The sequence below is a fragment of the Leucopleurus acutus genome (genome assembly GCF_964270905.1).
Source record: "Leucopleurus acutus genome assembly, chromosome: 11".
Taxonomy (NCBI): domain Eukaryota; kingdom Metazoa; phylum Chordata; class Mammalia; order Artiodactyla; family Delphinidae; genus Leucopleurus; species Leucopleurus acutus.
In genome coordinates, this window is record NC_139152.1 from 6,558,984 (window position 1) to 6,578,858 (window position 19,875).

The window sequence follows — 19,875 nt, forward strand, 5'->3', positions numbered from 1 at the left end:
TCCCCTCACCCCCGTCTCAGTGTCCGCTCTCTTCCCTCCTAGTTCTCAGGCCCTGAGCACCTCAGGCTCCCCAGGTCACCTCGGGCACACCCGCCAGGTCTGCCGTCTCCACCCTCCCCCACTCTCTAAGCCTGTCTCCTTCCGTCCCAGGGGCTTGTCTCAGAGGTTGGCTCAGCAAGGGTTAGGAGGGTGCGCATGCTGGTGGGAGCCAGGCCTGGCAGCCCTCCTCCCGGCCCGCAGTGCCTCGACTGTCCGAGATCAGGGACTTGGAGAGTGCACTTGCTATCTGCTATCTGAAATAGCAGTGTCACTTCTGACAGGATGAAAAGTGTCAGAGTCCCTTCTACTCCGCTTGGCCTAATGCCGAGCTGCGCCTGCATCACAGCCAGCAGGGCCCCGCTGCCTGGACCTCGGGACCCGTGCCTCACCCGGGGAGCCACTGGCAGCCCCTCATCCCACCTCATCTGGCTGCTGCCCCCCGGGGGGTGGGGGCCCCGCCCTGCCGCTCCCTGCTGCCCTAACCTCCAGCAGGGGTCTTCAGCTCGGCGGTCCCCACAAACCGCGGCGTCAGCATGGGGACACGTTCCCTCCACCCCATCCACAAACGCCGCCTTTCCTCCTCCAGCCGAAACACATAGCGCATTCTCCAGGCCCCGGGGTCGTCTGCCCCGTCCTGAGTCTTGACCAGGGAAGGCTTCTTCTCTTTAGCCAAACTGACCAAACGCAGCCCCAGAGATAACCCTGCATCTCATTCCCACAGAAACAAGTGCCCCTTCTCTCCTCAGAGGAGACAGATAAACCTGGGGCAGGGAGGTCAGCCACCCGAGACAAGACCAAGATATATGTGCCTGCTGAAGGCGGGGAGGGGCACCTGTCAGATCAAGACCCTCTCGGTGTGGTGGGAGATGCCTGAGAAAGTGGGACGGCTGACAGGGGCACCGCCCTTGAAGACCAGGGCGCAGGAGACCCAAGTTCTGCTCTCACTCTGTAACCAAATGACTGGGAGTCACTTTCCTGCTCCAGAAAAAAAAGGATTTTATTTCCAACTGTACTTGAGGGGTTGATAAGATCTCCAAAAACCTTCATGTTCTATAGCGTGTGGTCACAGTTTTATTTTTTATAAAAGAAAAAAAAGGCGTTAATTTGGAACTTTCTCAGGGTCTTCAAAGACAAGAGAAAGGAAGAACGTGACATCACGAGGATGGAGACCACCAGGATGTCATCGAGGACACCCCAGGCGCCCATCACGGGATCATACCGAGGGCCTACGGAACACGGAACCTCCGGAAGCAGGAGGGGACACTCCGGGGATCCTAATGTATTCAGGGCGGGGGTTCTCAAAGTGTGGACATGGGACCCATGGCAGGGGGTGATCCCTGAGACCCTTTCAAAGGGTCCACGAGGCCAAAACTATTTTCATAATCACACGAAAACGTTACTTGGCTTTTTCCCTCTCGTTCTGTACAAGTGCGCAGTGGACTTTTCCAGAGTCTGCTTGACATGTAATATTGCAGAAGATTGAACCCAGAAGCAGATGAGACTCCAGCTGTCTTCCATTAAGCCAGCCATTAAAGAAATTTGCAGAAACATAAAACAGTGGTATTCTCACTACCTAATTTTGTTTCGGAAAACAGATTTTTTAATGTTTATATCAATGTGTAGTCGCTTTACTATTGTTATTTTTTAATGAATTAATAAATGTCTCTAATTTAATTTCTAATCTGGTAAATATCAATGGCTATAACCTCCGTAAAGGATCTCGGGGTTCTCCATAATTCTGAAGAGTGCAAAGGCATCTGAAGACCTAAGAGTGAGAAGCGCTGGTCTACTGGGGGTGACGCTGCCCGGGGAGCTGATCGGGTGCGCAGTCCTGGGCGCGTCTCCCAGCCCCCATGAGCCTTGCTTGCTTCGTTTATGAAATGGCAGTGACAGTACCTTCTAGGGAAATTTCCAGAGGGAAACAGTGTATCTGGAAGCCCTGTGAAATATGTGGCTCCCTCTCCCAGCATGACTCCAGGGCCACAGAAAGCAGAGGAAGTGGCCCCTAGGCTGCAGAGGCCCCGGGACCACGGGAGGGGTTTGGTAGTTCCCAGGACAACCTTTCACAGGCAGTGGGTACACGACACAGGGTCTTGGCTGTGAGTCCCACTGTGGGCGCCCCACCCCGGGGAACACCCCCTGATTCCAGGCCTGGTTGCAGCCAGGAGCCTGGGCAGCAAATCAACTGCTTCCCCAGCCCCGCATGAGCCCACCCAGTCTGGACACCCCTTGGGGTACCAGAGCCCAGCACCCGGGAACTCCCGGGGTGAACAAGGGGCATCCAGACAGCAAACACCAGCCTCTTATACACAGAGAGGCCTGTTCCTCGCTCTGGGGGCGCAGGGCCGGGGGAGAAAGGAATTCCCCGCCCACCCTTGAGCTCTCCCCCCGGAGCACAACGGGGACTTTGTAAGGTCTGGCTGCAGCGTGGCCGTGCTCAGGAGGGCACCTACCTTCACCAGCAGCCTCCCGTGGCCATCCCAGTCTATCTGCAGGTCCTCCCCGTAGCTGAGGTGCACGGAGGCCATCACGGTGTGCTGGATGCGGAGGTCACCTGGAACCCAGCAAGGACGGGATTTAGGCTAAGATGGGGAGAGGGCAGGAGAGCGGCAGGCAGATGGATCGTAGGGAAAGATGGGGTATCTCACAAAGGACTGTAACAATGAAAGCAGTGAGTTAGGGGGCAGCTGGGGATGTCCATGAGGCTTAAGGTGGGGGGGTGTCTCAGAGGCAAGGTGATCAGGGTGGGTGTAGTGCAAATTGGGCTCCCCCAGGAAGGCGCCTCCATATCTATCCCTGCTGTAGCCTGCCATTCCCTGTACTGCCACGAAGAGGCAGCAGAGGCTCCTGCATCCTTAGCTGAGGCAGGTGCCCTGAGCCTGGGTCCGTTTCCCATTGAACCCCTAACCCCTCAGCATTTCCTGGGCCCCTCTGCTGTTGCACATGCTTCCAGGCTAAGTTACTCAGTCCTCACGGCTGACTGGTGCTCTGCGCACAGCTGAAACGGCAGTTTTCTCTGGGGAAGAGGTAGGAGGCATACCTCTTCCCCGGAGAGACACACATAGCATTAACACACACAGGCACCCTCAAGTTCACCATGTGCAAAGCCGGGATAATGGGCCATGGGCTGGCCAGTGGTCTTGAAGAAGAAGAAGAAGAGGGGAGGCGTCAGGGAGCCCCTCTGAGGGTGAAGGTTGGAAACAGGCTGTGCAAAATGGCGCATAACAACCTGGCAAAGTCACTGAACAGGTAGATTTTCCTACAGGTCACGGGGTCATCTGGCTTTGCCCCATGACATCTTGGGGTCTGACCCATCACCAGCCACCCCGCCCCCAGCCAGCTTCCTCTGCTCCTCCTCCTCCAGGAAGCCTTCCTTTCTTGCAGGAGGCAGGCCAGGACGCCCAGCCTGCCCTCCAGAGTTAGCTCGCCTGCACATTTGCGCAGAAGAGGCGGCAGCGAGCACTGCCGAGGGGCGGGGGCGCTGAGGGTGAGCTGGGCGGGGCCTTGGGGGAGGAGGGCACCCACCTTGCAGGAGGGGGATCTGGATGTCCTGACCGTCCACGGCAACGCCTCCCCCGTGCTTCAGCTTCACGACGTTGCGGTGCTGGCCGGGCAGGCGGACGGTGACCGAGCGCGTGCAGACCGCGTCGGGGTCGTCGGCGCACTGCCGAGAGGGGCACACCGGGGGACGTCACCAAATCCCCGCCAGCCCCGCGGCCCAGCCCCCGACCCATCCACTCGGGGAAAGCCCTCCACCCACGCAGCCCTTCTCACACGGAACCACTCCCCGGTCCCAGAACCATCTCTGGGAAGGGCCCGGGGTTATGCCACAGAGAGGCCCAAAGCCCAGGCCTCCCACCGCCCGGCACCATCCCGCTCTGGTCCTTCATCAGGATTCTAGGCCTTGCTTGCCCTTGCTCCTTGGGCCTGTTGCTCCACCGGCGCTCAGGGTCCTCAGGGGAGCCCCGTGCGCCCTGTCTGTCTTCCCCTTTGCTCAGTTGTCCAGAGGAAGGCCGCGCACACGGAGCCATCTTGCCCCCCTCACCCCCGCGGTTGCCCTGGGGCTGCCTGGCGAGGCTCACCTGGACCGTCTCTATGATGATGGAGAAGGAGTGGTCCTGGCAGTCCCGGGCCAGCAGGTACTGGCAGATCCCACTGAAGGTGAAGTGCCTGTTGTCAAAGCTCTTGAAGTGGGATTGTCCTGTGATGAGACACGCCCCTGGGGGACGGAGAGCGGGTGTCCCAGCGGGTCCCCTGGGGCACAGGGGAGGGGAGAGCGGGTGTCCCAGCGGGTCCCCTGGGGACACAGGGGAGGGGAGAGCGCGTGTCCCAGCGGGTCCCCTGGGGTACACAGGGGAGGGGAGAGCGGGTGTCCCAGTAGGGCACCTCCTGGGGGTGCCCCTCACCGCAGCCTATAAAGGGGCTCCACGGGAGGACTCTATTCAGGCCCCACTCCTCTGGCCCTGAGAGGTCAGGGCCGGGTGGGTCAGTTCCCGCCTCAGGGGAGTGACAGCCCAGGAGTGGCAGAGCCAGACCAGAACCCGTGGCTCCGGCTCTGCGCTCTGGGTTCACCGTGGCCCCCAGCCCTTCCCCACAGCCGCTCCAGGTCCTGGCTCTGCTGGGGCCAAGGGCCTCGGGCCTGCAGAGGCCTTTCTCTGCGCTGCCATTGTGGGCACTCCCCCCTCCACGAGAGTCCCTGAGGGCAAGAGGGCAGAAAGGCCGCCCAGAGCAGTGATGGGGGAAGGGGGAGCCCAGCAGTGCAGGGGCCAGGACCCAATCCTCACCCCTTCGCCAGTCGAAGGGCGGCCCTCAGGCCTCCTCCTGGGCAAATCCATGCTGTGACTTCAGCTGGGGCCAATGGGGGCCCAGGACCCCACCTGCCCATGTTCCCACCACTGCCTGAGCCAGCTGACGCGTCTGGGGATGGGTACGAGGATGCCCTGGCATCACCCTGCCGCTCGAGCCCTCGACGCGCACCCACACGACAGCTACTCCGTCCTCCCAGGCCCCAGTGCCGGCCGGTGGTGCTGGCCCAGTGCACCTCGGACCGCAGGTCGTCCGTGCTGGGGGAGGGGGCTTTGCTAATGCCGCCAGTGACTCCCCACTGACCCAATCCCAGCTCAGCCCACAGTGGACTCACTGAAGCCGAGGCCCGCATCTGGAACCCTCCCCAGGCTCCCTTTACCTGCTTCCTCTCCTCCTTGCCTTCTACTCTATAGAGAAAGCAAAGCAGACACACACCACAGCCATTCCATAAAGTAGGGGCCCTCCTTCCCCTCCCAGTGCCCCCCGGCCTCCAAACAGCAGAGAATCGTCCTCCACAGCACCCCTCTGCTCTGCACCCCAAGTTCCCCCCAGGAGGGTCCTGCAGCCAGTCCCCCTTGGACCCATCTCCAGGGGCTGATGTCAGGGGTCCCCAAAGGCCTGAGAGGGGTTCCAGCTGTCCACCTGTCAAAGACAAGCCCCATCAGCCCCCTGCCTGCCACCTCATGCCCAGATTTGCACTGAAAGACACAGCAGGCATGGGGGGGCGGGGGGGGCGCGGGGGAGGGGCAGGACCGGCTTTGGGTCCAGGTGTGGCCCTGCCCTTGGTATGTGCTGGAAGGCAGGGGGAGGGCGAGTAGCCCCAGGTTACAGTGAGTGTCCCTCTGCCTGGTGCCCAGAGCAACTAACCCCTTCTAAGATGGCGTGGGCCAGGAGGGCACACTCAGCCCAGAGAAATTAGGAGAAAATAGGGAGGCCCCAGGTCATCCTCACCAGCATCATCTTCTGTGATAAGAAGAAATATACACGTCTTCGTCCCTGATCCCTGACACAGAGCTTCTAGAGCCCTAGGAATGCCCTGGGTGAGAGGAGCATCTTTTGTTCTAATGAAGCCCCTCTTAGCGGGTCCCTCGAGAGCTTCAGGATGGGAACTGGTTACAGAAAGACCTAAGTATGATTAGAGGGTTGGGACTTTCAGTCCCATCCCCCAAACTCCAGGGAAGGGAGAGGGGCTGGAGACTGAGTTAATAATCAACCAGGCTTAGGGACTTCCCTGGCGGTCCAATGGTTGGGACTTCGGTTCGACCCTTGGTCGGGAAGCTAAGATCCCACATGCCTGGCAGCCATAAAAACAAAACATAAAACAGAAGCAACATTGTAACAAATTCGATAAAGACTTTAAAAATGGTCCTCATCAAAAATATCTTAAAAAAAATAATCATCATCAGTCGTGCTTATATAGTAAAACCTCCGTAAAAACGCTTATTAAACAGCAGAGTTGGGAGGGCTTCCAGTTTGGTGAACACATTTACATGTAGGACACCCCAGCTCCACAGGGACACAGGCTCCTGTGCTCAGCACCCTTCCAGAGCTCACCCCGTGTACATCTCCATCTGGCTGGTCATTTGTCTCCTCTATAATATTTTTTGTAATAAACCAGTAATAGTAAGTAAAGTGTTTGCCTGAGTTCTGTGAGCCATTCTAACGATTATCATAGCTGCCATCAGAAGCAGGAGCACGTGGATGGAGCCCTTCACCTGCGGGGTCTGTGCTAATTCTGGGTAGTCAGGGTCAGAACTGAACTGAATTGTAGGACACCCGGGTGGTGTCCAGAAAGTCAGAGGATTGGTTGTTGTCGGGGGGAAACACACACACATGTGGTGTCACAAGTGTGAGTAGAAGCAGATCGTGCCTCCCCATTGCATTGCCCCACAAGAAGGGCACGAGTGACAGGTCACTGTTTGTGGAAGTCTGAGCAGAACAGGCAATGAGTTAGGGGCCAGGGTCATCCCGACTGACTGTAGCCCCGGTGGAATTCCAAATCCACGGGTGTCACAAGAAAGTCTTTTTAAAATGGCTATTTTTCGGAAGCCACCATCATTCTACAAACAGGATGACACGGCCCTATCACATGTCTTGACCCCATTGCAGTGCGATGGGTGGGAATTCCTCCCCCAACCTCTCTTTGTTTTCTCAACAGCACTCTTATCTGAGTAAGAAATTGAACTTGCATTATCTCTGACAATGCTCAGGAAAAGAGGGGTCAACGAGAAAATATGCAAACATTTGAAAGCAAAACTTCTGGGTCAGAATCTAATCCTCTGATCTGATTTCCTGCTCTGACCTCCCCCTGATTGGCATTCTGGAGTTTCTCGGGAATCAGAAATCTAAATACTGTATTATATTTAGCTTATCTCCTTGGTACAATTGAGGGATGGGGCTGACCACACGGGAAACTCCGGAAGACAGCTGAGTGGGGTGCTAGGGAGCCGTGGGCCTGGGGGCTGGAACAGGAGCCAGAAGAATGGGCCACACGTTGACACTCGCCCAAGCTCTCTCTGCCCAGAGGTCCCCAAGATGCCCAAGTTCTGCCAAGAGGATGCCCAAGACATTCCCAGCCAGCTGGTCAGCAAAAGGCAGCCTGACAAGCCGCTGGCCACCACTGGACGCAGCAGGTGGGCAATAAAAGTTCGGTGAATGCATGCAAGGCAGGTGATTCTTAAAACAGCAAATAGCATAAAACCAAGAACAGCCAGGAGTTAAAGCGAGTCCACTACATGAATAAGAATCCTCCCTCACGGAAAAAAGAAGAGAAAAAAAGTCTCTCATTTATGGAAACATGTTACCTCTTCTAAATAAGCCCCTTTGTTTGCAGGAAGGGAGTCTCCATGGGGCTGTTCTGCTCAGCTCACTGGCTTCTACCCTTTTCCATGCGGCTACAGAAAGGCCAGTCCACAGGCCTTCTGCAAAGCAACTCAGGCTTCCTCCCAGCATAAATGTTCACCAAAGCCTGCCTCTAAATCACACTAACATAATCTCAACCAAACATGCAAGATGCATTTCTAAGTGCTCTATGGGCACTACCTCATTTACTGCTCTGGTGAGGCTGGCATTATTATTCCCAGTTTACAGAAGAGAAAACTGAGGCACAGAGAAAATCTCGCCCAAGGCCCCAGAGTGGCCCAAGAGGAATTTGAACGTGGGCGTTCCGTCAGACTCCAGAGTTCATAGTACTTGACACCGGCCAGTACTGCCGTATGGGGTGGCTGCCGTTTCCAATAAGCTTCATTTCATGGGGATACTGGGCACACGTGGCAAGTGCCGAGGAGCACAGGTACATCCAGGTCTGGACGTGGAGAAAGCAGAGGAAAAGGCGACGCATGGTCTGGCCTGAAGGAGGTCTGGTGACACTCCAGGAACCCCAACGTGGGCCTCCATGCCACCAAGCCCAGGGAAGGCTCAGGCTCTGTCTTGCCTCGTGCCCCACCTGTCCCAGCCGCACCCTGCTTTGCACCACCCCTCCCCATCCCGGGCTCCTTCGTGTCTCCATCCTTCTCTGACCCTGCTTAATGAAACAGCTGTGGCTGTGACGATGAAAACACCTAATGTTTACCGAGTACTTGCTGTGTGTCAAGTAACCACAGCTCTCATGGGATGAAGCTGCTGTTATCATCCTATTTGACAGATGAGGAAACTGAGGCTGCAAGTGGTTAAGCAGCTTGCCAAAAGTCACCCAGCTGGTAAGCGGTGGAACTGGAACTCCTACCAGGCTGAGTCCACAGCTCACGCTCCCAGGCCCAGGACCACGCTACCTTTCCACGTTCATAGGACTTGGGCCTCAAATAAACTTCCCAGCTCCAGCAGAGTATCTTCCACACTCTTCCGCCAGGAGTTTGAAATTCTGTCACCACAGCTTTATTTGTTTGAGGAATAGTCCCTATTAACAGGATGCTCCTTCCTCATTGATCCCAACCAAACATTTATGATTCAGTGGAAACTAAATTAGCAGAGCCCCAGGCACCTGGGGCTGCCCTAATCCTAACCAGAACAGAGGTGTGCCAGGAGCAGTGAAGGCCTAAGGAACCTGTAACAGAAGCTCCAGCCCCTCTCCATGCAGACCGACGCTCTCCTCAGTGATTGAACTGAACCTCAGTGAACCTCCCAAACATGAGGTTCTCTGTGCTAGGTAGACTTTAAGGTCCCCCCGCTCCATGGTCCCCACCTCCTGTATTCACATCTTGTGTGATGCCCTCACCTTGAATGCAGGCTGGACATGTGGTCTTGTTTCTAGCAAATATAATACAGCAGAAGTGAAAGATGCCACTTTGGAGAGCAGGTTTGTAAAAGACTGTGGCTTCTGTCTTGGCTGTTCTGCTTCATTCTCTCTGAGGCCACTCACCCTAGAGGAAGCCAGCTGTCATGTCATGAGGCAGCCCCAAGGGGAGATCCACAAGGTGAGGGACCAAGGCCTGGCCACCACCACATGAGTGAGCTTCCGAGTGATTCCCTTCACTACAGAGGAACCTTCAGATGAGACCACAGCCCCAGTCAACAACTTGACTGCAATTTCATGAGAAATCTTGAACCAGAGGTACCCAGCTAAGCCACACGCAGATTCCAGACGTACAGAAACTCTGAGATAATAAATGTTTGTTGTTTGCTAAGTTTGGGGGCCCTTTGTTATACAGTAATAGACAACTAGTACACTCTCATCTTACTCCAGGGAATCAAAACCCAGATCTCTATTTCTAAGAATCACAATGTCAGCTCCTCCAGGGACTGCAGAGAAGCCCCAGCCTGCTCTTTGCTTTACTAGCAGAGCCAGACATATCCCCTTCCAGAACCTTCCCATCAGAAGCTCTGCCAGCAATCTTCACCCTGGGAGATAAGACAGCCCCCCTGCCAGCTGACTCTCGGCAGGTGTAGAAATATGCTGTGTGCTACAGGTAGAAATGGACAGGGAGGCAAGGACCAACTAAGCTCCAGATCTAGAAGAAGAGGGTCAGGGCTTTGAACGTGCAGAGCAAGAGGTTATTGGCTGTGTTGGCACAATATCAAACCACTCAGTAGACCTCAGAGTTGGAACTAGCTCTCTTCCCATCAAGGCATCAAGAAAATTTCGTGCATCCTCAGCAAAGTTACCACCCAAATTTTGAACTGAAGACTAGGGGATTACATTGTCTACTCCAGATTAAGCATTCCATCATGTACACAGTGGGTTTTTAAATAATTGTTGGATGGATACATGATGGATGGGTGGATGGATGGATGGATGGATGGGTAGGTGGATGGATGGACGGATGGGTGGGTGGATGGATGGATGGATGGATGGATGGTTGGATGGATGGATGGAAGGAAGACCCTCCCTATAGGAAGTTGTTATTAAGAATTCCTAATCTAGTAGTCAATCTGACAAAACACAGTAAGCTAAATTCCTAATTCCACCCACTGTACCTCATAGATCTTACACAATAAATGCTTATTATCTAGATATTAAAAGTTTTTTCACAGGTCCATCACATCGACCTCATGGCTTTCAAATGACTCTTTAGGTCTTTCACAGGGTATGATTATGTTAAATTGGAGCACTGATACCACTTACAAGAGCATCTTTTGTTCTTTGTGCTTCCTTCAAGAACTGCACAGAAGATAAACGGCTGGTTGGCCATCCCTGGGCCAGACTAATTGACTAAGTCCTGGGGCTCACTTTCCATCTAGTTTCCATCTAGTTCCAGAATTTTCCCAGTATAGTGGGCACTGGATAAGTCCTAAGTGACTCTAAAGCCACAGACCCCAAATATGATCCCAGGTATGTAAGCTCAACCTCCTGCCAGCCCACCAAAGCCAATGTGGTCTCTTGGGGCCAACAGGAGGGGAGCCTATCATTTGGCTATTTGCCTTGCAGTCTTTTATTGCAATCTACAAACATGGGGATCCCAAAGTAGTATCCAGCCTTTGAATGAGGCTGAGATGGTCTTTAACTAAGCATGGGGCCTCTCCAGGGTTCATGAACGATGGCAATGATCCTCCTGCAAAGGGATGGATCGAGCACTAGGAAGGAGAGTAAAGGGAAAGGCAAAATAGAAGTCAGGTGGTTGTGAGTTTGAATCTTGTCTCTGTCTCATAGCAGCTGTGTGACTTTGGGTGAGTTACTTAACCTCTCTGGATCTGTTTCCTCCTTTGTAAAATGAGAATAAATTGCACCTTCTTCATAGGTTGTGGTGATGATGTAATACATGTAAAGTACTGAACACCATGCCTAACACATAGCAAACATCACACGACTGACCAAAAGGGGAGAAGCATCAGGAGAAGAGCCAGGGTCATCGGGAAGGTGAGGCAGAGGGAGCTTTGAATGGGTAAAATTTGCAGTAGATAGAATAGAGTTGGGGCTAAACAGAGGAGAAAGTAAAGGGCAGAAATTATAAGGAAACTTTTCCTAAATAGATTTTCCAGGGCAGGGACAGGGTAGGAGGGATCATTGAGTGACCTGGTTTTCCTAGCTCTTGGATCCTCCCAAGATCTTTGGATAAGGCATTCCAGAAAATTCCAGAAATTTCTCACTTCTAGCTTAAAGAATTACCAGGCCCTTCTTCCTCTTAATTTTCCAAGGAATTTGCTTCATCTTTGTTTAGTCACCTGTGACCTTGCAGTTTTCACAGCATGTTCAACCGTAATCCTTTGGGCAAACAGGTGAAGGGAAAAGGACAATGAAAGGGTTCCCAGGTGCAGTCTCCCCTTTAGGTTGCTGGGGGACCTCCCTCTGCTGGTCCCGGGAGGAGAGGGTTAGCACAGCTGGTTCTGCACTGGAGCTGTGGTCGGGGGTTGCATCCAACCTGTGCAGAGACCACCTTTCCCTGCCTGGCCAGGTGGTCCTCCCAAGTCTAGGAAGGGAGGCTGTACCTCTCCACTGGGAGGAGGGCAGAGGGGAGGGGAAGCTCACCTACCTGGACACTCCTCATTGCTGCAGACCCACTGGCTGTTTCGGCAAATGCTGTTGGGGAGAGAAGCACGGGTTACAGGTGGGTCTGCAAACGCAGGCATCCCTGAATGGATTTAGAGAGTGCACTGCCCATCCCACAGCCCCAGGGGAGAGGTCTGAGAGAAGAAAGGCGCTCACGCCTCAGGGGGCTTCATGAGGCTGAAGGTATACAGGAAGGGGCTTTGGCCACAGAGGAATCATGGAGACAATGCCAAGGGGAAGAAACCCCAACAGACAGATAGAAGAAGAGGGAAACCTAGGGGGTCTACCCAGGCACTAAGTCAAATTCCAAACACACACACACACACACACACATGCGCGCGCACGCACATATGCGTACACACACACAGCTGGTAGAAGACCGGAGGAAGGGCGGGCTGCTGACAGGGGTAACACCCTGGCCCATGCTGGGCAGCCCTTGAGACTCCTGCAAGACTGCCCAGTAGGGAAAGGTAGCCAGCGAAGAGGTCTGGAGGCATTCTCCTCTCCCCGTTTGCAGGGGACAGACAGACCCAGCCCAGGGAACACCAGAGGGGCTTCTGGAGGAAACGGCTCAAGCAAAGCAGAGGCAACAGGGAGAGAGAGTCACTTATTAAAGCATGGCTGGGGGGAAAGCTAGAGATGTTGTCTGCACGCGAAGGGGCCTTCACCACCACCCCCAGCTCCCCTCATCCAGGCCGATCTGTATATAATCCTTGCTCCCCATCATCAGCCTCCACACCCTTCCCCAAACCACCCCCAGCCCAGGCCAGGTCCTGTTCTACCTGCCGGTGCCCTCACTGCCCCTGCCGGCCCAGCTGCCCCTCCCACAGACCCGGGCAGCTCTCGCAGACCACACTGCTTGGCCCCAATTACCAGGTGTTGCAGTCTCTCTCGAGAGAGGTGCCCGGAGGGTACCGCTTCCCAGAATGTACGCAGGAACACTCGGCACTTTCCACACAGCGGCCTTCGTCAAGGAGCTGTCCCTCTGGGTCAAGGGGAACAAGGCAAAAAGACTCGACCTTGGCATCATCATTACTCATCTCACAACCACAGAAGCCCCCGGGGTGATCAACTCAGGGCTTCCTGCAGGAAGCTCAAAGGACTCTTCTGCGATGCTTATCTTTCACTCACGGTTTGCAATGAGAGCGAGGAGGGCTATTTATCTCCACTCTAGTGACGAAGAAATGGGGGAAACAGGTTTGTTCAAAGGCCTTCCAGTAGGGAAGCCGTGAGTCTAGCCTGAAGGCTTCTTCCAGGAAGCTCAAAGAACTTGTGCTATGTTTATCTTTCACAGCAATGCAGTGGGAGAGAGGGGGAAGATGATTTATCTCCATCCTATCAGATGAAGAAACGGAGGCAAGGGTTTTGTTCAAGTTCCTCCAGTAGAGAAGTCGTGAGTCAAAACACACAAGACTCACTCTCAGTACTTAACCAGAACTTTTCAACAAAGCTCACAAGGTCTCTCCTGAGAAAGACTTCCTGATGCAAAGTTCTTTTTCAGCTGAGCTTACACGACAAACCTAGGAAACAGTTGAGACTATCTTTCTCCCAGACAATTCCCTGACTCTTAACTGAGAAAACACTGCAGCTCAGATAGGGCCACGTGCTCCCCAAACAAAGTCACTCTTGGAGCCCAGACCATCCTTCTATTCCCCAGACACACGTGCTTTCATGGATACAGTGCAACAGGAAAACATAAATTAGAAATAAATACCAGCTCGATCCTCATCACTCCATACAAGGACCTTTAAAAAATAAATCAAAGGCCTCTGATGTCGGCAATGGGGAACAAGCACAGGTGGCCTTCATCCGGCTTCCCCAAGCCAAGGGCACCGGCGAGGTCTCAGATCTGTAAGTGAAGTGGGAAGTCATTACCAGGGCAGCTGCAGCCATCCACGCACTGCTGCTGACACACTTCACTGACGTGCAGGCTCCGGCAGTCTCTGGGGCAGGGGGACACGCATGCCTTGTACTCCATGCCCGCGGGGCAGTCCAGTCCTGAAATGGAAAACTCAGGAGTCTGCCGGGAGCTGTTCCCTTCCAGGGCAGCATCTCACAAGCCACGTGGTGCTCAGAGTCCCTGTGCCCCCTTTGTCTGCCCCCCTCTGTCTTCAGGGACCATCTCCACCTCAGTGGCACCCCAGGGGCCAACGTCCCCAGCTGAAAATGCAAGGCCCCCAAGGCCAAGCAAGGGGTGAATGGTGTCCTCCATCCCATCCCTCCTCTGAGGGTTCCTCTTCCTCAAGAAATAGGGCCCAGTCAGATGCCCCACCCAACACTGGGCACGCAGCCTCACGGCCACGCCCCACACAAGGCATGTTCATTTCTATCTATGTCCACTGAGGCAGGACAGCCCTGGCAGCCGCATCACCTGAGCCTCCGTCCTCCCGCTGGACCCAGCCCCTCATGGACAAGGACAGCCCTCCTTTCTCTCTTCTCTTCACCTGCTGCTGACTGACGCTCAGGCTGAAGGACCAGAAGGGCCAGAGCATCCCAGCCTCCCAAACCACTTGTCCTCCAAGATACCTCAGGCATCTCCCCATCCTTTCTTCAAAGACCTAAAAAATCAGCCACTCCCCCTTCCAGAGGAGAACGCTGCTGCCAATAGCCACCCTCCTCACACCCCGCAGCAAAGATGGACAGCTCTGATTTATAAGCTGAAAAACACGCATGCGTGCAGCGTAAGCATTTGGGCTGCTCCCCTCCACAGTCTGCGCCCCCTGTGATCTGTGGGAAGTCACGGCGGGGACAGGAGGCTGCCTGCAAGGTGACTGGAGAAGCTCGTACTTAATCAGGATAATTTGGGGGTGGCGACAATGACAATGACTAGGGACCCACGAGATTAGAGGGAGAGGGGGAGGGATGGTGACACCCGCCGGAAGAGAGAAGGGATTAAATGAAAGGGAGGAACTTGATAAAAGCCTGCCAGGATCCCAAGATCACCCCGGGGACACTTCGGCCACCGCCCTGCTCCCAGTCAGTTCAGACTTTAACTGCTGCGATTCCCCTCGGAGCCAGGAACGGTTTTTGAGTCCAGGGGATGGATTTGCTCACGGGCAAGGGAGGAAGACGGGGAGTGAGGACAGAGGCAGGAGAAGTGACGCGGGGGCTTTTAGGGGGGCCTTTCAAGCCTCCTCAAAGCCGTTAGGGAGGGGACTTGCTCTGTGACCAGGGGACAGAGCAGGATCCAGGCAGGAACTGGTTCCCGGGATGTGGGTCTTGGCAGGCACTGGCTGGTTGGGGTGTGACAGCCGGACGGACACCGCTCACCCCCGCCGGTGGGGGTCCCATGCTGACTCACGGCAGGGGCTGTGGTCCGTCCAGCCATACAGCAGCATCCCCTGCTGGGCGCAGGCCCGGGCGTACTCCAGGAGCACAGGGCAGGCGCACAGCAGCCCCTGGTCACACGTGCACAGCATCCTCTCACACAGGGCCACGAAAGGCTCGGGGTCCACCAGGGGGTGGCAGCGGGCGAACACCGAGGCGCTCTTCAGAAGCTGGCACTGCTCCCACAGGCCCTGCAGGAGGGAGAGGCCACCTCAGCGAGGGCGCCGCCCACGCAGCCTGGCATCCCCTGACCTTGGTGCTTGGAGACCCACCCTGCCCGGAAACCCAAGCATGCTCGCTCACACCTAGTAGGTGCTTGTCAACATCTGTCAAACGCAACAGTCCAGTCAGTGGAACACTGTCGGACCCCTGCTTGATGGGGCAGCCCGAGACCAGGGCGACCTCCTAGACTGAACCCTGCAAATGCAGAGGCCAGGGCCCTGACCTCCACTGGAAGGCAGTGTCCTCTGAAGGGAAAGAGCAGAGGGACACTCATGAAAGGAGCTGAACTTGAAGTTCTCATGGAGGCCACACGGCTCAGAGGCCAGGAAGGCCAGTCAGCATCTGCTCCGCACGCGCCGGCCCCCTCCCCTCCCCGGCCTTGGTTCCTCCACCAGAGATGAGGGGGGTGCCACAAGGAGTTTATAAAGTAGAGCTTCCCGGGCCTCATCCAGAGATTTAAACTCGGTGTGTCAGGGATGCAGTTGAGCAAACCTTCCCCAGAGGATCCCTGGGACAAGACTGGACCAGCTCCCATCAGCAACAACACGCCAGGACTCTATGGTGTGTGCCAGGGCGCTGCCAGGCAAGGACTCTTCCTGGGTTTTATCACTTGGTTGCCAACCTCGACCCCACGACACAGGCAGGTTTGGAATGGTTCTCACTGACGACTCCTGGACACACGTTAGCACAAAACCCTCCCCATACACCGTATTTGTGAGCATCTCTGCATTCTGTGTTTTGGTCACTCATTCATTTATTTATTTATTTATTTTGGGCTGCGTTGGGTCTTCGTAACTGTGCACAGGCTTTTGCTAGTTGCGGCGAGTGGGGGCTACTCTTCGTTGCGGTGCGTGGGTTTCTCATTGCGGTGGCTTCTCTTGTTGCAGAGCATGGGCTCTAGGTGCGTGGGCTTCAGTAGTTGCGGCACGCGGGCTCAGTAGTTGTGGCACGTGGGCTCAGTAGTTGTAGCATGTGGGCTTCAGTAGTTGTGGCATGCGGGCTCAGTAGTTGTGGCTCGTGGGCTCAGTAGTTGTGGCTCATGGGCTCAGTAGTTGTGGCTCGAGGGCTCTAGAGCACAGGCTCAGTAGTTGTGGCACACGGGCTTAGTTGCTCCACGGCATGCGGGATCTTCCCGGACCAGGGCTTGAACCCATGTCCCCCGCATTGGTAGGCGGATTCTCAACCACTGCACCACCGGGGAAGCCCTGTGCTTTTAGTAATTTAAATGCACATCTTTTTCATGACGTAATATCTCTGAAATTGGGTGCATCTTACAATTGACATCACACTTTGTCTTAGATTTAACACAACACAGTATTGTTGCTATTAGTGATCCCCACCGGGTGCATAATTCCTTTCATGCATAGACATGCTCTCCAAATGAATGGAAGCCAGCTGTTTGTGAAAGGACTTCAGCTAAAATGAAAGGAGTACGAGAGCACCTGAAGGAAGGGCTGAGCCCTGGAGGGTAAGTCCTAGCAAATCGGCTTTCGTAAAGGGGAAGTAAAAGAAGGAAAGAAGTGACCGGTTTTGAGAAGAGGGAAATCCAATCTGCTCAAACTGTACAAGGGGTGGTCAGAGCAAAGCTGTGTAAATCAAGAGCCAGAGGAGCCAGGCCCGTGGCCTCTGGAGGAATAGAAATCTGACCCAGTGCGCAACACTCAACACCCAGAAGACCCACCTGGGGAAGCACCAGGGCCATGCTGCGGTCCTAGGGAAACCTGTGTCTTATCCCTGCCCAGCCTATACAGTCTGCCATCAGAACCAGGCCCCTGATCGCTGCAGGCCCTGGGGTGGACCCGGGGAGCTCCAGGGCCAGGTGGCCCAAGCAGCTGGGCATAGCTGCTTCCCTATGCACCTCAGAAAAGCAGCAGCTGCGTGGGCTGCTGAATCGCAAAGCCGCTGCAGCGGGCAGGTTTGTGGGCAGGACAACCGGCAGCTCTGCACGTCGGGAGCCGTGGCTGAGAGCAGCTCTCCCTCCCTCCACGGCCCCACCCTTCTGAGCTACCTCCCTGCGTGGCCGAGAAAAAGCAGAGGCTAAAGCCCAGCTCTGCCACTGCCTAATGGCGGGGAGGGAGGCAAGCCTCGTCCCTCATGGGAGAAAGGCATCCTGGAGTGAGACGGGAATACCAACCACAGACACTGTCTCACAGGTGGGCACGTGGAGCCTGGCGCCAAGCAAGCAGCCGATGAACAAAGTCGGCTGCCGTGGGTCCCGTGTCACAGAGGCCTCGGGTGACGACAAGTGTCCTTCCACGGGCCACCTGAGCGCTTCACACGGGGGAACTGAGGTTTCTGAATACAATGCCAGGGAGGGTCCTGCCCAGGACCTGCTGGGACTTCACAGCCCCAGGCCCAGCTTCTGCCTCTTCCGTGTGCTGGCTGTGTGACCCTGGCTGTTTACTCAACCCCGCCTCCTCTGTGGATGGGACAATGATAACAGTGCCTATCTGAAAAGACTGAAACGAAGACCGAATGGAATAATGCATGTAAAAGGTTAGCCTAAGAAATGGTGAACCCGTGTCGTCATCGGCATGGACATCCTGGCCACCAAAGAGAGTTCTTCCACTGTCCTTCCTGCCATTAGGTTTAGCGTCAGAATGGTGAGCAGGTCACCAGCAGGACAGAAGGACATCTTTGTCCCTTTCCCCTTCTCCATCTACCTGGGTTGTACGGGGATGAATGGTTGCCACGGCAACATTATCAATTCACTAGTATTTGGGGGCTCCCTGGTGAACAGAGGGCTGCTCTTGTTGCTCTTTTATCTGGGAGGGTCACACTCCTCCAGAATGACGTGGGGGCTCAGGGAGGAACCCACTCCTCTTTCTAATGGGCAGGTCTAAGAATCTCCATCCTCACTGGCAAGTGAGACTCAGGGAAGGAGGCTGAGGCCTGTGTCTGGTTCTTTCCATTGTGTCACACTGCCCGGCCCATCAGAAATGCCCCTCAGAAAGTGAGGTCACTGGACCCTCACAGGGCAGCAGAGGGCACCCCAGAAGGGCCAGGGCCGTGGCTCTTGCCCACCTCTTGCCCCCCATACAATTTGGAACCAGAAAAAGAGCTCCCAAAGGCAACGCCATGGGTTTTTTCTAGTGATTGCTGCCACCGCCTGGGCTGTAGGACAGTGGCTTAGAGCCGTCCCTGCACCACAGGACCAGCTCTCACAGGCACAGGCACCAGGCACCTCGGTGGACACAGAACCAGGAGTCCAGGCACCCCCTCACCCTTTGAGAGCCGGGGGGTGCAGAGTCCAGCATGGCCCGTCTCCAGCTGGCCCACCTTTGTCTTCTCCCTGCTCAAAGGAAAAGTAGGAACAGTACTCCAGCACATTTCCCGGGAGGTCCCTGGAGGTATTAAATGGTTTACAGAAAGCCTTAGCAAGAAGGCTGTTTTCTAGGAAAAGTCTGTCTTTCCATCCTTCCTCTGGTCAGCCCCGGCCTGAGCTTGGTCACTAGGGTGACCACAGTGTGAAGGTCAGGGAGGACTTCCAGACGTCTACCAGCCCCTGCAGCCCATCCGGCCTCACCCCGCAGTGGCAGAGGGTGACACACCTAGCCTGCCATCTCTGCCTCCCAGAGATCTCTTCCCTGATCCACCACAGGCAGCCCTGCCAGGCCAGGTCCCGAGACAGGACATCTCCGTGGACCCAAGTCCAAGATGGAGCTATGATGTCCTTTCAGAGCCAGTGAAGAGACACAGACCAGTAGGCGGTGAACAAACCTCTGCTCAGCAAGCACTGGCCATGTGGTCAATAGAAAAGGTAAGTGTGACTAAGTCCCACCCCATCTTGGAGGGCAAAGTTCCAGCACGTGAGGGAGGCAGGGAGGCCTGGCGTTCCATGGTCTGAGCCCAGCCTCCCGCCCTGGCTCACCCCTCCCCCTCCCCATGTCCCACATTACTGATGCGTTCCTGAACGCACCCCAATGTCTCATTCAATTTCTTGCACACCTACTATGTCCAGGCACTGTGCCAGGCAAGGCCCACAATAGAAAGCAAGCAGACTTGGTCCTGGAGTTAGATGCTCCCACGGGCCTCTGGGTGCATCTACTCTTGCCTGATTTCTGGGGCCGTCTTACCCACTTCCCTGCAGGCTTTTCAAAGACAGGAGCTGTATCCCCCAAGACGCACATAGCAGGCAACAACAAAGTGCTGGATCAACAGTCATGAGCACAATGAGAAAGTCACACCCTCCTGTCCTCAGGGAGCCGATCTACTGCACCAGGTGTTTCCAATGAGAAAGTCACACCCTCCTGTCCTCAGGGAGCTGCTCTACCTGCACCAGGTGTTTCCAATGAGAAAGTCACACCCTCCTGTCCTCAGGGAGCTGATCTACTGCACCAGGTGTTTCCATAGCCAGAAGACGCGGTCTCAATTTAACGCATCTTCCCAGTGGTGCGGCCAATCGCAGCAGGAAGGAACCTGCAGCCGGGGTACCAGGGAAGGATGCACAGTCTGAACCACGCTCTGCACGCTACACAGGATTTGGTTTCAGGGCAGAAGGGAGGCCACACCAGGCAAGGTTGATAGCCAGGTTCAGGCAGGAGGAGGAACAGAGTAAT

The 19,875-nt window shown here is 55.3% G+C and overlaps 1 protein-coding gene across 1 annotated transcript in view; it reads right to left on the reverse strand.

Annotated features, from left to right (window-relative positions):
• VWF (von Willebrand factor) overlaps positions 1-19,875 on the reverse strand; it is a 136,653-nt gene that overhangs the window by 84,218 nt on the left and 32,560 nt on the right. Inside the window, exons 7-13 of the mRNA XM_082849290.1 lie at positions 15,069-15,285; positions 13,643-13,765; positions 12,641-12,752; positions 11,751-11,797; positions 4,122-4,258; positions 3,565-3,703; positions 2,493-2,593 (exon numbers count right to left, since the gene is read on the reverse strand). Coding sequence (XP_082705416.1) covers positions 2,493-2,593; positions 3,565-3,703; positions 4,122-4,258; positions 11,751-11,797; positions 12,641-12,752; positions 13,643-13,765; positions 15,069-15,285 — 876 coding nt within the window. The remainder of the gene's footprint in view (positions 1-2,492; positions 2,594-3,564; positions 3,704-4,121; positions 4,259-11,750; positions 11,798-12,640; positions 12,753-13,642; positions 13,766-15,068; positions 15,286-19,875) is intronic.